This window comes from Xiphias gladius, chromosome 5 (genome assembly GCF_016859285.1).
Source record: "Xiphias gladius isolate SHS-SW01 ecotype Sanya breed wild chromosome 5, ASM1685928v1, whole genome shotgun sequence".
Lineage (NCBI taxonomy): Eukaryota > Metazoa > Chordata > Actinopteri > Istiophoriformes > Xiphiidae > Xiphias > Xiphias gladius.
Genome location: NC_053404.1, coordinates 1,444,105 through 1,456,436, shown reverse-complemented (window position 1 = coordinate 1,456,436; position 12,332 = coordinate 1,444,105). Strand labels below are relative to the sequence as shown.

At 44.7% G+C, this 12,332-nt stretch overlaps 1 protein-coding gene across 2 annotated transcripts in view; it reads right to left on the bottom strand.

The window, feature by feature from the left end:
* Nucleotides 1–4,391: 4,391 nt before the first annotated feature.
* The window catches only part of LOC120789815 (ankyrin repeat and SAM domain-containing protein 6-like), a 10,846-nt gene continuing 2,905 nt past the window's right edge, over nucleotides 4,392–12,332 (bottom strand). Inside the window, exons 5-18 of one of the 2 annotated variants that reach the window (XM_040126860.1) lie at nucleotides 12,247–12,291; nucleotides 11,897–12,101; nucleotides 11,613–11,719; nucleotides 10,538–10,689; nucleotides 10,012–10,249; nucleotides 9,731–9,780; nucleotides 7,717–7,911; nucleotides 7,414–7,576; nucleotides 7,067–7,287; nucleotides 6,752–6,944; nucleotides 6,148–6,215; nucleotides 5,801–5,917; nucleotides 5,403–5,487; nucleotides 4,392–5,259 (exon numbers count right to left, since the gene is read on the bottom strand). In XM_040126860.1, the coding sequence (XP_039982794.1) occupies nucleotides 5,210–5,259; nucleotides 5,403–5,487; nucleotides 5,801–5,917; nucleotides 6,148–6,215; nucleotides 6,752–6,944; nucleotides 7,067–7,287; nucleotides 7,414–7,576; nucleotides 7,717–7,911; nucleotides 9,731–9,780; nucleotides 10,012–10,249; nucleotides 10,538–10,689; nucleotides 11,613–11,719; nucleotides 11,897–12,101; nucleotides 12,247–12,291 (1,889 nt within the window). In that variant the 3' untranslated portion in view covers nucleotides 4,392–5,209. Of the gene's footprint in view, nucleotides 5,260–5,390; nucleotides 5,488–5,800; nucleotides 5,918–6,147; nucleotides 6,216–6,751; nucleotides 6,945–7,066; nucleotides 7,288–7,413; nucleotides 7,577–7,716; nucleotides 7,912–9,730; nucleotides 9,781–10,011; nucleotides 10,250–10,537; nucleotides 10,690–11,612; nucleotides 11,720–11,896; nucleotides 12,102–12,246; nucleotides 12,292–12,332 lie in introns of both variants that reach the window. The other variant, XM_040126859.1, reaches the window with a different exon arrangement.

The following is a 12,332-nucleotide window of genomic DNA, read 5'->3' as shown; positions in this document are numbered from 1 at the left end:
TATGACTCGAAAACCTCTTGATAACATTAAATGCTGTTGAAACAGGGATCTCAGGATCTTTGGCGACTGCCTTGTAGCCTTGGGAACTGTTGTTTTTTGATAATAGCATTTCTGATGCTCTCAGAAACTGGAAACAATCAGCCCCTTGTTATGCAGTAAGACCGTCAGTCATTGGTTAATTCAGGTCATGTGAACACTGAAAATTAAGCACAGGTGAGTCTTATTTGTTTTTTATTTTGTTTGAAGAACTGATTTAAATTCATCAAAATGGGGCCAATAATTCTGTCAAGTGTACATTTTACGTCTGTATCTTTTATTTCATTTCTTATGAAAGCATTTTGCTGTTGTTCAGTAGCCTTGGACATTTTAGTAAAATACTGTGATTGTACAAAATTGGTTCATTTGCATTTATTTCTGAAGATATTCTAGATTCTGTACTTAAAATTCAGGGGTGCCAATGATTTCAAGCAGGACTGTATCTCACCCAGCGGAGCCAAATGGTACCAGATACATCTCAAACTCGTGTTTTGCCGTCACGTTTCTGTCAGTCCCTGTATCAAGAGCTGTGTCAATCGGTCTGAGGGGGAAAATTGTATGTTGGGCCTCTGTGGGGATAATCTTCTGTTGACATTTGGATTTGGATTTTTCAAAGGTTGTTTCACGGTCAGAGCAAGTGTCAGATGGAGGTCGTCTTCCTACTCCGCTCCCCTCAGTCCTTCTGTAATCTTCTCCATCTCACATCCGGGGTTCTGCTTCTATCTGTGTGGAAAACGCAGAAAAAGAGGGAGACGGAGGCATAAAACGGGCTGTGGGGTTGTGTAACGCCAAGGATGCCTGGATTCCCCGCAAGCAAATGAGTCACTTTTGCAAGGATGAATGTCGACAGTGGAATGCAAGTGTGAAATCAGGCAACAACTGTTTGTTTGGACTCTCTGTAGTTTGCACAAACAATTCGAAAGGCTGAGATAGTTGTGCGCGTTGTCATTTGGCCGTACCGCAGCTCTCATCATCAACCATTTAAAAGTTGTACAGTTTGATGGATGTGTGAAAGCGCCGTCAGGTCCTCAGCCAGAAAAGAAGGCAAAGCAGAGAGGGAGAAAGTGAAGGTAACGGAGGCAGCATTAGAAGGGAAAGTGTAAAACATGACGTCCCTGTGCCCGGGGTCAAAGTTCCCGAGGGCTCAGCTCAGTCCTCCAATCCCTGCTCCCCACTAAATCACACAAGCTAAGAGACCAAGCCTCGGTTGGACTGGTTCACATTCATGGTTATGACCACCACCTTTCAAATTCTGCAGACACAGACAGACACGCACGCACACACACACACACACAGCCATTGCCCTGGGTGATGCAGATCTGAAAACCGCAGTGACTTGTACAGCCAGAGGCCGATGGCCACAAAGTGAATTTCATGGTAATGGCACCCAGGCTTCTGGAGAAGACTCTCAAACACTGGACAAAAAAAACACTTTGTGACTGGAAACCTGGGTAAAACGTGGAACCAGTGGGAGAGAGTTAGTCACTCGTTGTGCACTTCACCCCAACCCAAAATTTTCCACTCACACACCTGATGGAGCAAAGCACCATTACAATTCAGAAGGTTTAAAATCTTGTATTTCTTTCAACGGGTGAGACAAATCTGGGCAGAGTTTGCATGAATCCAAGGAAAATCACTCATAAGTCAACTTCCCGACAGCTGCGGGCTGATTTACCGTATGCTACCCTGTCCTAGGATACTGTCGCTTGTTCCAGGACTTTTAAAAACAGGTGAAGCGGCTTTGATTTCAGTTGACCGTGGGTGAACGGTCTTAAGCGACTGACAGGAGAAGACGGCTTGATGCTGTTTTCTTATGACTATTATGCTGAGACTAACTGCTCCCATTGAGGCTCGGTATAGGCTCTGTAAAGCACCTGGAGTTAGTTTTTGTGACACTCGGTCTTTGGGGTCTCTGCTGGGGAACACGGTATGCATTGCCATGCATGCTATAGCAGAGCACAGGGCCTGAAGAGTGGAAAACTGGCTTTCTAAGTGAAACTTCATCTTTATTGGGGATTCTAACGTGAGTTTTAACTCGGACAGACTCCAGTTGCTCCAGTCAAGCCTGTTTTACCACAGAGACGAGACCAGTTTCAATCTATGAGGCAGACACCTCGGCTAAGGCCGTCAGTCTGACCAGAAGCGGGAGGGGGTTGAAAATCCAGTTAGAAAGGAACTGAAAAATCCTCAACAGAGGAAAAACCGAGGAGGGTTTTTCTTCTCTCTGAGTCGCTATCAACATCGCGGATTTTGTGACCTCCATGCACCCGTGATCCACTGTTCCTCATTACTGCACGACTACTGTATTGACAGTTACAGACAATGTTATTAAATGTTATTCAATCCAATCAAAACCTTATGTGAGTGAAAACAATTGGTAGGAAATTGAATGAGTCACCCCATTTGCTGCCCACATGCCACAGCGATGTTAATATATTCCAAATGTATTTCTCTCTACTCCACTTTATTACAGCTCACATACGGCCGTACATCTGAACACTCAATCTGCCACAGTCCTGGAGAGGAAAGCTTTCCTACACTGAGTGATGCTTTTCATTAAACTGCACAGGAACCATGTCGCCTGCCTGTCGGGCCAGTCTATATCCAGGTCATCAGTAATAAATTCAGCTACGCCAGCGTGCTGCTATTTGGCCACGCTTGGGGATGGTCTGCTTTTTCTGAATTTTGGCTGGAGTGGTTTGAAGCGCTCGTCATTTAAAACCGACGCATTCTTCAGCTGCTCTTGCTCACATGGTGACAGTGGCTTCAACAACCCAAAACACAAATATTTGACTCGTCATCCGCTACTGAAGGACCTCAGAGCCTCGATCAGAGCCCAGGTTCAGACTGTGTTTCACAGCCAACGTCGACAATGGCGCAGCTGTTGAGCACCGATTTCTTTACAGCCCCCTACACCCAAAAGAGTGTTTTGCTTCTACAGTCTTGTAGTTTAAAGAGTGTACGTACGAGAAGGATTGTGTGACACCACGTCCAGTTTGAAGGCTGGATGTAGTCCAGTATGCAGCTTACGCATCAGATGCGGAGACTCTGAGACATTTGAGTGAAGCAGGAGACATCTTTTGTTTGAACTTCTGAAATTAAAAAACACTTGCAGTTTCATAGATTCTGGCATTCCGCTCACTAAGCGGAGGAACTTTTAAGAAATATTAAGTATTTAAAAAGAATTTTTTGTGGAAAAACCGTATCAGACAGAAATTATTCTCCCAAACAAGGTGTTTTTATGTCTTGAAACATGTCTGGAGGGGATCTTTGAGCTGTTCCAGAAAACTTCTTTTGAGCTCCGAGGCGAGGGCTTGACATATGTGGCTGCTAACTGACTGACTACACAGCTGCAACACTAGGGGTATTAACGCCAGCCTATTAACACTGGGGTTACAAGTGGCACTTCCGATAAACGCTAATGCTAAAAGGAAGTGTCGACAGTAGCACAAGTAGGGAGTCAACAAGTCAGCAAACGTACTCAGCGAGATCCATCTCAAGATTAGAAACATTAGACTACTGGTGATACCAGACCAAGTAAGGCAGAACTAGCAAAACCCCGACCGCATTGAAATGAGTTAAGACCGGGTTTTACTGCAGATGAACGAAACTTGTCATTTGCCAGAGAACAACACAGTATTTCGTCTTTCAAAAGTTACAGAGCCTCTCTTTAATGAGACTTCCATCGCTGAAGAAGAGACCTCCGTCCAAGCAAGGGCCTGAAGCGTGCACCGCAGCAGGATGCCACCAGCCTTATCATTTATTGCATCAACAGAAAGTCGCCGCCATCTTGTGGAAGAAGGGTGGTTCTACATCATAGCTTTATTTGTTTTTACGTGTAGTTTCCACACAAGCAAAGCTGGACCTGAAACAAGCTTCCCAACTGTTCAATCCGAGCACAAATAAATACAGTTCGTACTCAGTCTGGTTTCATTTTGCAGCGTTTCATTTCGGACACACGTTTCATTTCTGTATTGGATGACTGAATTCATCGCGGTGTGTTTACTCATGTTTCACCAACACACTTTGTGACTTAACAGGATCTGATGTCATCTCTTATGTAACTGACCCATCCTGAACACTGGCACAGCGCATACATTGGATTTAAGACATGGATTGTAAGTACATGATATGTACGGATGACGTAGCACTCCATCTGTCTGTATGTGGACCAAATGTTTAACGGTGGAGCCAGATGGTAAAACACAGAACAGGCTCCGTGGAAACTATTGCTCAATGTACCTCTTTCAAACTAAATTTATACTGCTCATAAAATGCTCCCAAAAATGTTCTGGCAATATCCTCTTATCTCAAGTCCAATAGGATATTAAACGGTAAAAAAAACAAAACAAACAAACAAACAAACCCATTTACTTATTGCATCATCATGACAGCACAGACTGAAAATCATTTGTTTACATAGTGGTCCGCAAATTCAAGACATAAGCACATTAGTAAAAAAAAGTCCAAGAAGCTAGATGACTAAAAAAATATCTTTGCTAATGTCCCTTTGTCTTTCACCATTTCCTATGCTCATCTGTGCACCTTTTTTTTTTCATTTCAATTGCTCTAAAGTCCCCGTCACAGTATCGTTCGCTAATACCTGTTTTATTTTATTTCGTTGTGAAACTCATAAGCTCTGGCTTCTGTTCCCCTGACTTAACTTACCACTTGTACAATACACATGTATACATCTCTCGGATCAATGATAAAATAAAACACTCTCTCGCTGGGCTCCCACTCACTCTCCCTCTGCCGTGACCTTCTTGTCTTTTACCACTCCCTGCTCTCTAACCTCTCCCTGCAACCCCGTGCGCTGCATTAGCGCTGGGTGAGCCAACTGGCTCACTATGGCAAAAAAATATAATTTTTCACACAACAAATGCTTCATCAAACTGCAGCAGGGTGCTGGACTCAGGCAGCCCTGGGTCACACCTTCCCTGCCTTAGGACAGGATCCACAAGAGGAATACTTGAAGGCAGTTTGGTCCTTGAAGGTCCGATACAGATTATCAGGGCCCGCTTGGTCGATTTGTTGCACTGCCCTCCTGTGGTCTGGGACACTGGCCTCCAGGAAACTCCATATTGCTTGTGCCTTGGCTAGAGGTCACCAGCATGTTGCTCTTATTTTAAGTACCTTCGGTGTACTTCCTGATGAATATCAGGGCCACCGGTTACCTCTTGTTGGGGGAACGAACCTGGTGTCTCATCCAACCTGTTGGAGCTGATGGAGACCGGCAGAAAGAAAGAAAGAGAAAAAGAGGTAGAGAGAGAGATTACGACGATGTCTTTGCGTGTACTTGCGTCAGTGTCTCCGTCAGAGTGCGTAGCTCGGTTTTAACATCTGACACTCACAGCGTGGTTCACCTGGTTGTCTTGGGTTACTGGCGCTGCTTCCAAAGGAAGACTGGAAGTTATGGATGGTCTCTTGAAGGATCTGCCTTTCACGGCCCTGATGACAGCCAACAGCGATTGTTATACACCCGCAAAATTTTTAGGCAAAGACCATGCTCCTGCTGTACTTTCAAATACCACGTCTGTCTATCATGTATCCACCAGAGTTGTCTTTTTTTCCCCCCATCCTTGCTTAAAGTGATTTTTCTGCCTAACATTGCTGGCTCAAAACGTGAACAGTTCGCTACAACATAATATGCTGGGTTGTACTGTGGAAAGACTATAAATCAAGCCCAGGGAGCACTGGAAACACACCACTGGAGGTAAGGATGTAATGCATAACCATATGCTCTATGCTGAACCTAATGCACCTTTCCAGCATTGAGCTCCGATATGGCAGCCAAGATCTGTTGTCTGGGTCCGTCGGTTTTAATGCCCAGCTCCTTCAGGTCTCCATCTGTTAGAGTCAGGAATGCCTCCATGTCCACCTGGAAGACGGGGAGGGGGAAACACTGAGTAATAGAATATATGAAACGTACAATAAATTAAACATTCACAATTTTCTGTGTTCAGTGTAAGTACAGAACTGTCCGGTCCATGCGATACGTGCAGTCACGCAGTCACACTGACAACTAATAACTCAAAAGCTATTGAGACAAAGGAGAGCCCGGACTTTTTTAGTTGAAGGAAAACTTTTTGGACGCAAAAGAAAGAATACCTCCTGTTCCTCAAATATGGGCTGGTATTTCTCCAGGGACAGTTTCTTCAAGATACTAGACAGCTCGTCTGAAAAAATAAAGACAAACCAACATGTAGTGTGATCTGAGGCAAGTGCTAGAACCTTGCTCACATGTGGCCAGTAGATTTTGTCTGTGTAGGATTCATGTGGGTCAGTTTATTTATGTCCAGGACCCACAGCCTATGTTTGATAGTAGAACTGGGCCATATGGCTGAAAAATAAAAGATTAAGCATCACGGTATTCTGTCTTTTAACCATAGGTAAAGTGTATATGCATGGCTTTACAAGAGGATTAGTTATGATCAGAAAAATAATTACACAAAAACCGAGTTTGACTACATTTTACATCGATGTAACTTATGAATGACCGACACTGGAAATCACCAAAGCGAGTCGCCAATAACAATGACTGTCAATATTAATTTAGCACATACAGCACATGAATATTGTTTTCCTGTTGCTTCTCAGACGGTTTTTTCGTCTTCTCTAAAGGACAGTGTCAATCACCAACACCTATCGGTCTCCCTGATATGGCGCCACAGAACAATAATTTCAGAGTAACATGAGCTCAATGTGCTGTTACCTTCGTCAGTGATGGTCCCGCTGCTGGAGCCTCCACTGCTCTTGGAGCGAGGATGGGAAGAGGCTGAGGACAGAGAGTCTCCCGGCCCAGTAGGAGGCTTGGGCGTTGGGGAAGGAGAAGGGGTCAGAGTGGGCGACGTGCTCTTGGAGGTGGAGGAATTCCCTGACTGAGGTCTCTTCTTCAACTCCATCTTCTACAAAGTAATGACGATGGACAGTAGCACAACTTCACTGACGTGACAGGAGGCACTTCTTCAACTTAGGCTGTTTTACGCACGTTATCACTGTAATGTCAGAAAGGAAACACAACACAGACCCTTCTTGAGTGGATGTCAGAGGCGACCAGGCTTGGGTGGGAGTGGATGTCGGGAAGGTTGATATCAGGCAGCGGCAGGCCGGGTGCTGAGGCTGGCGGTGGGGGTTGGCTCTGTGTCGGGCTGTGCTGTTTCTCTGGAGCTTGGGCCTTCACATCTATCAGGCCCGCTGCTCTCTTCCTTTGAGCTGCTATCTGGGAGAGAACACTGTCTGCACTGCCCCCTGGTGGAAGGAAGAAGATGGAGGAGAAAGCGTTACATTACAGATAAAATATGACACTTGCGTCAATGCTTGGCGGCGATCTGGTTGTGTTCTGCAGTTTGGCGGCGCATTTGTGTCTGTGTGAACCTGAGCGGTTGTTAGAGTCCCGGTTGAGCCCTGCCACTCCATTGGAGCCACCGGAGGAGTGGGGGGAGTGGTAGTGACCAGAGTTGGAGGGAGAGGAGGAAGAGGGCCCCTTGGGGATGCTGGGAAACTTAATGGACCTGCTGACCACACGACTGATGGATGTCTGATAAGTAAAGGAGACGGGAGAAGAAGATAGCAAAAGAAGTGTGAATGATGACAAACATGCAGACTGTCAGAGAGGAGTTTCACCGACTCTACCCTGAACATGAACCTTCTCTCCTTCACACACACACAAACACTCACAATATCTGAGTTCCCGCTGCTGTTTAGCTTCCTTTGGGGTGGCATGGGCAGGCGAGGCGCTTCGCTCTTTCCATCCCTGAGGCGGCGCGAACGGTCTGAGTTCCACGGCTCAAAGTTGGACGGAGGCAGGAAAGGAGGGATCACCGCTTTCAGCTTGTCATTGGGCAGCCGGGTCAAGGGCGCACCACTTCTCAGCTACAGGAGATGGAAAACACGCTGTAAGAGCAAAACTACTACTTTATAACAGTAACCATAACCCTCATTCTTTACAGCTCTTCTTGGAAAAATAAACTCAGGGTAAAACGTGCAAACCCTAACTCTAAACTCCATCCATAAATTATATATACAGTGGCTTCCTACAGTATTCAGAGCCCTGCGCTCATTACACACTTTACTTCGTTGTAGGTTTAATTTCAAATGGATGAAACTGCATTTTTTGCCCGTCAACCTACACTCAATAACCCATAATGACAGAGTGAAAACGTGTTTTTAGAAATTTATGCAAATTTATTAGAAATCAAAAACTAGAACTCTCTCATTTAGAAAAAGTTTTCAGACCCTTTGCTGTGTTTCCAAACTGTGGGCGGATGCATCTTGTTTTCTTTATCCTTGAGATGAGTCTAGAACTTGATTGGTGAATTTAATTCATTGGACATAGTTTAGAAAGGAACACACCTGTGTATAGATCGCGGAGAGGGTATAAAACCAGTTCTAAAGCTTTGATTGTTCCCAGGAGAACAGTGGCCTCAATAAGTCTGGAGCCACCAGGACTCCTCCTAAAGTTGGCCCTCCGGTCAAACTGAGTAACCGGGCAAGGAGGGATCTTGGTCAGCGAGGGAGACGAAGAACCCAACGGTCACACTAACGGAGCCTCAGGAGTCCTCCGCAGAGATGGGAGAACCTGCCGGAAAGACGATCATCTCAGCAGGACTGCATCATCAGGCCTTTATGGTAGAGTGGCTAGACTGAGTCCGCTTTGAGTAAAAGACATATGACAGCCTGCTGGGAGTTCGCCAAATGGCATTTAAAGGACTCTGAGAGCATGAGGTAAAGAGATTCTCTGGTCTGATAAATTTCAAAAATTAAACTCATTGGGCAGGACTCAAAACGCTATGACTGATGAACATCTGGCTCCGCTCATCACCTGGCTAATACCATCCCTACAGTGAACCACGGTGGTGGTTGGGGGGGGGGCTTCTCAGCGGCAGGGACAGGAAGACTGGTCAGAACTGAGGGAAGGGTGAATGCAGCCAAAAACAGAGGTCCTTGAAGAAAACCTGCTCCGGAATGCAGGTGACCTGAGACCGGGGCGACGGTTCACCTTTCAGCACGATAGTGACCCCAAGCACACAGCCAAGACGCCGCTGGACTGGCCTCGGGACTGGCCTCGGGACTGGCCTCGGGACAGGCCTCGGGACAGGCCTCGGGACAGGCCTCGGGACAGGCCTCGGGACAGGCCTCAGGACAAGCGTCTGACTGTCCTTGAGTGGCCCAGTCAAAGACCAGACCTAAACCTGTTCACAGACGCTTCCCATCCAGTCTGACGGAGGATCTGCCACGAAGAACGGGATAAACTGCCCAAGTCCAGGTGTGCAAAGCTTGTAGAGACTGAACCAAGAGGACCGGAAGCTGTTACCGCTGCCAAAGGGGCTTCTACAAGGTGCTGAACTAAGGGTCTGAAAACTTTTTCTAAATGACAGAATTCAGTTTTCGATTTTTAATACATTGATGGGCAATATTAGACATTTTATTTTCCATTTTAAAATTAAATCTACAACACAATGAAGTGTGAAAAAACTGAAGGGGTCTGAATACTTTCTGAAGTCACTGTACAACTGAAGACTGTTACACAAACATTGTAAAAACAGTTTGAAAAAAAAATGTTTGAAACAAGCTATTTCAGCCAAACTGGCAAACTTTCTGAGGCTGTACAAAGTATTTCCTTTCAAATCAGAAAACTGCCCATGTTTGATTAAATGTGCCGTGAAACATTCTGTAAACCGAGTACTCCTACCATTGTGGTTATTAGGAAGTCCTCCTTTTCTGAGGATGTCCTGCAAAGTCCTGGAGAAAGGAACAGACAGCACATTTACATATTCCCTCTTCCACGTCCCGTAACATACATGTGCAACACATACATACGGTGGGGTGCAAGAGTCCGAGACCTCTTTCCCATTTTGGACTCCACTGTATACCAATCTACACTTGACCCAAAAATTTGGCGTCATGTCTTACGGACTGCAGTTATTTATGCTCCAAACATGGTAACAGATGAATTTTGTCACTGTGGCTCACCAGTATCTTTGCTCTTGACGGCCCAGGCAGTGCTAACGTCACTCCCCCCCAGGGCAGGGGTCGGAGCCAGCGCCCCATTAGACAGGGCACCGGGCTTTCTGTTTGCCTTCATTGTGGCATCCAGCGAAGTTTCGGCATCATCGGGGAACGGAGCCAGGCGATTGGACGAGAGGCCGTGCCGCAGGGTGTGAGTCAACTTGAGGCGCCGGAACCGATTTGACATCCTACTCCACCAGGACTGGAGGGTGGAGGGTGCATTCAAACAGGTAAGCACCATGGAGTAAATATACATGTGTATATATGCTTCAGTGATACAGTACTTGACTTTCCTTCTGTAAAACTTTTACTTTTTAATATCCAGTCATTATCATTTAATCATAGATAAAATGTGATTCTGAAAATACAATTTAATTAAATAATATATAAATAATTAATCAACACTACAGATTTTTATTCATACATACCGAATTAAGAAATATACTGTTGAACAGAATATTGAAGTAACAGGACTCCGCTTGTCCTTTACCTTAAGGCCTCCCTTGTCGTCAGGTGGCACAGGGACGTTGCTGAGGGACTGTCGACTCTTGGAGCGGGTCATCAAGGCTCTGCCGCGGTGTTTCGACTTGTCCTTATCTACTTGCATACACACTGACGCTAACAGACGCACCAACTCAGTGTCTGAGAAAAATCCAGAGTCGAGACGGAGAAAATAAGTAAATGAGGATTCGGTGAGCGAAAGGACTGACAAACATCATGGAAACCACATTGCTTAGAACGGGTCAAGTGCTTTCGTCCACTCGTGGTGACGACATAAGGCTTATAACTTCATTGGAAAATGATTTCAGCTCTCTAGTGGACTTCTTCTAACTTATATCGATATATTTCAAATGAAACGCCACAACAATGATGGTGTATTTATTTTAGAAAGTTGACTAGAATTAACAACTAAGGTGTGACAAGTTATTGGCACTGCAGCTAATGCTTATTCTTACTATGGATTAATCTGTTATTTTCTTTAACAGTACTATTGTAGAATACCAATATTCAAGACAGTGGAAGACCACAAGATGCAGACGAAAGATTTGGAAAAAGTTAGCAAGTGGGCCTTGAAGTAAAACGATTTTGTCAAAGCAAATGTTCAAATTTGAGAGGATGCCACCAGTGAATCTTTGGCATTTTTACTTCCAAAAAAGTGAATTAACCCATAAATCTATTATCAGACTGGTTGTGCGTTAATTTTTTGTCTGTTAAATGATCAATTAATCACCTTACAATTTATAATCATTGTAACCAGAATTGTGTTTGTTTTTTTTAATGTGTGTGTGTGTGTGTGTGTGTATAATTATAATTTTATTTTTTATATATTCCTCTGAATTATTTTTTTTTCAAACTCAAAAGTACCTGTACCGTCTATCCTAGAACAAAATACAGTGTAAAAGACTAAATCTACCATCACTTTTGAAGGAGGTGATTATATTTCAAAATGGTGGATACCTAATTTTTCTTAATCCTGCCGTCTATAGCAGGAGCATATTAGGAAGGATTTAGTTTCTTCAGTGTGAGCACATTTTCCCAGGGCAGCGCGATGATCGTGTGGGTACCTGGATCATTCAGCAGCATAACCAGGTCAAAGGCTGTGTATCCATTCTTAGCTCGAAGGTTGACATCAGCCCCTTGACTCAACAGGTACTTGACAATGTCCTTATTACTGGAGGGAAACAGAAAATCAAAGATACATGGCGCTTGTACGTTCCATGATCATCCCACTGAACTTCCTGTCTTTATGATCAATCAACTATTTTACTATATTCATTTGAATATGGAAACAACAAACTCCATGTAAAAAATGGAAGAACATCATTGTCCCTCCTTTAACCCATCGTACCCGTGGTAGGTGGCCTGCATTAGTGCAGTCCAGCCATGGACACCATCTTGTTTGTCTATGTCGGCATTCTTCTCCACCATCAGCTGCACCACTTCTAACTGGCCGCTCACCGCTGCCATCATTAGAGGCGATGCTCCCTCCTGGTTGGATGAATTCACCTGCGTGGGATCCTCCTCCAGGATTTCTTTAACCAGCTGGGAGTTTCCTGAGTCAACATAAAGCAGTAAGTATACGGATGGGTAACTAGGCAGACTGTGGTTTTTTTATTAATGTTATCACCGGGCAGTCTTACCACCAAAAAGCTTTTTTCTTGTAATGTTGCTTTAAAGTAAGAATGAAATTCGACTCACCCAACTTGAGGGCACTGAACACATCCGGTCTTCTTCTCTCGTCGTCTGTGAGGAAACGAGCAAGACTGAGAACAGAAGAGCGATCT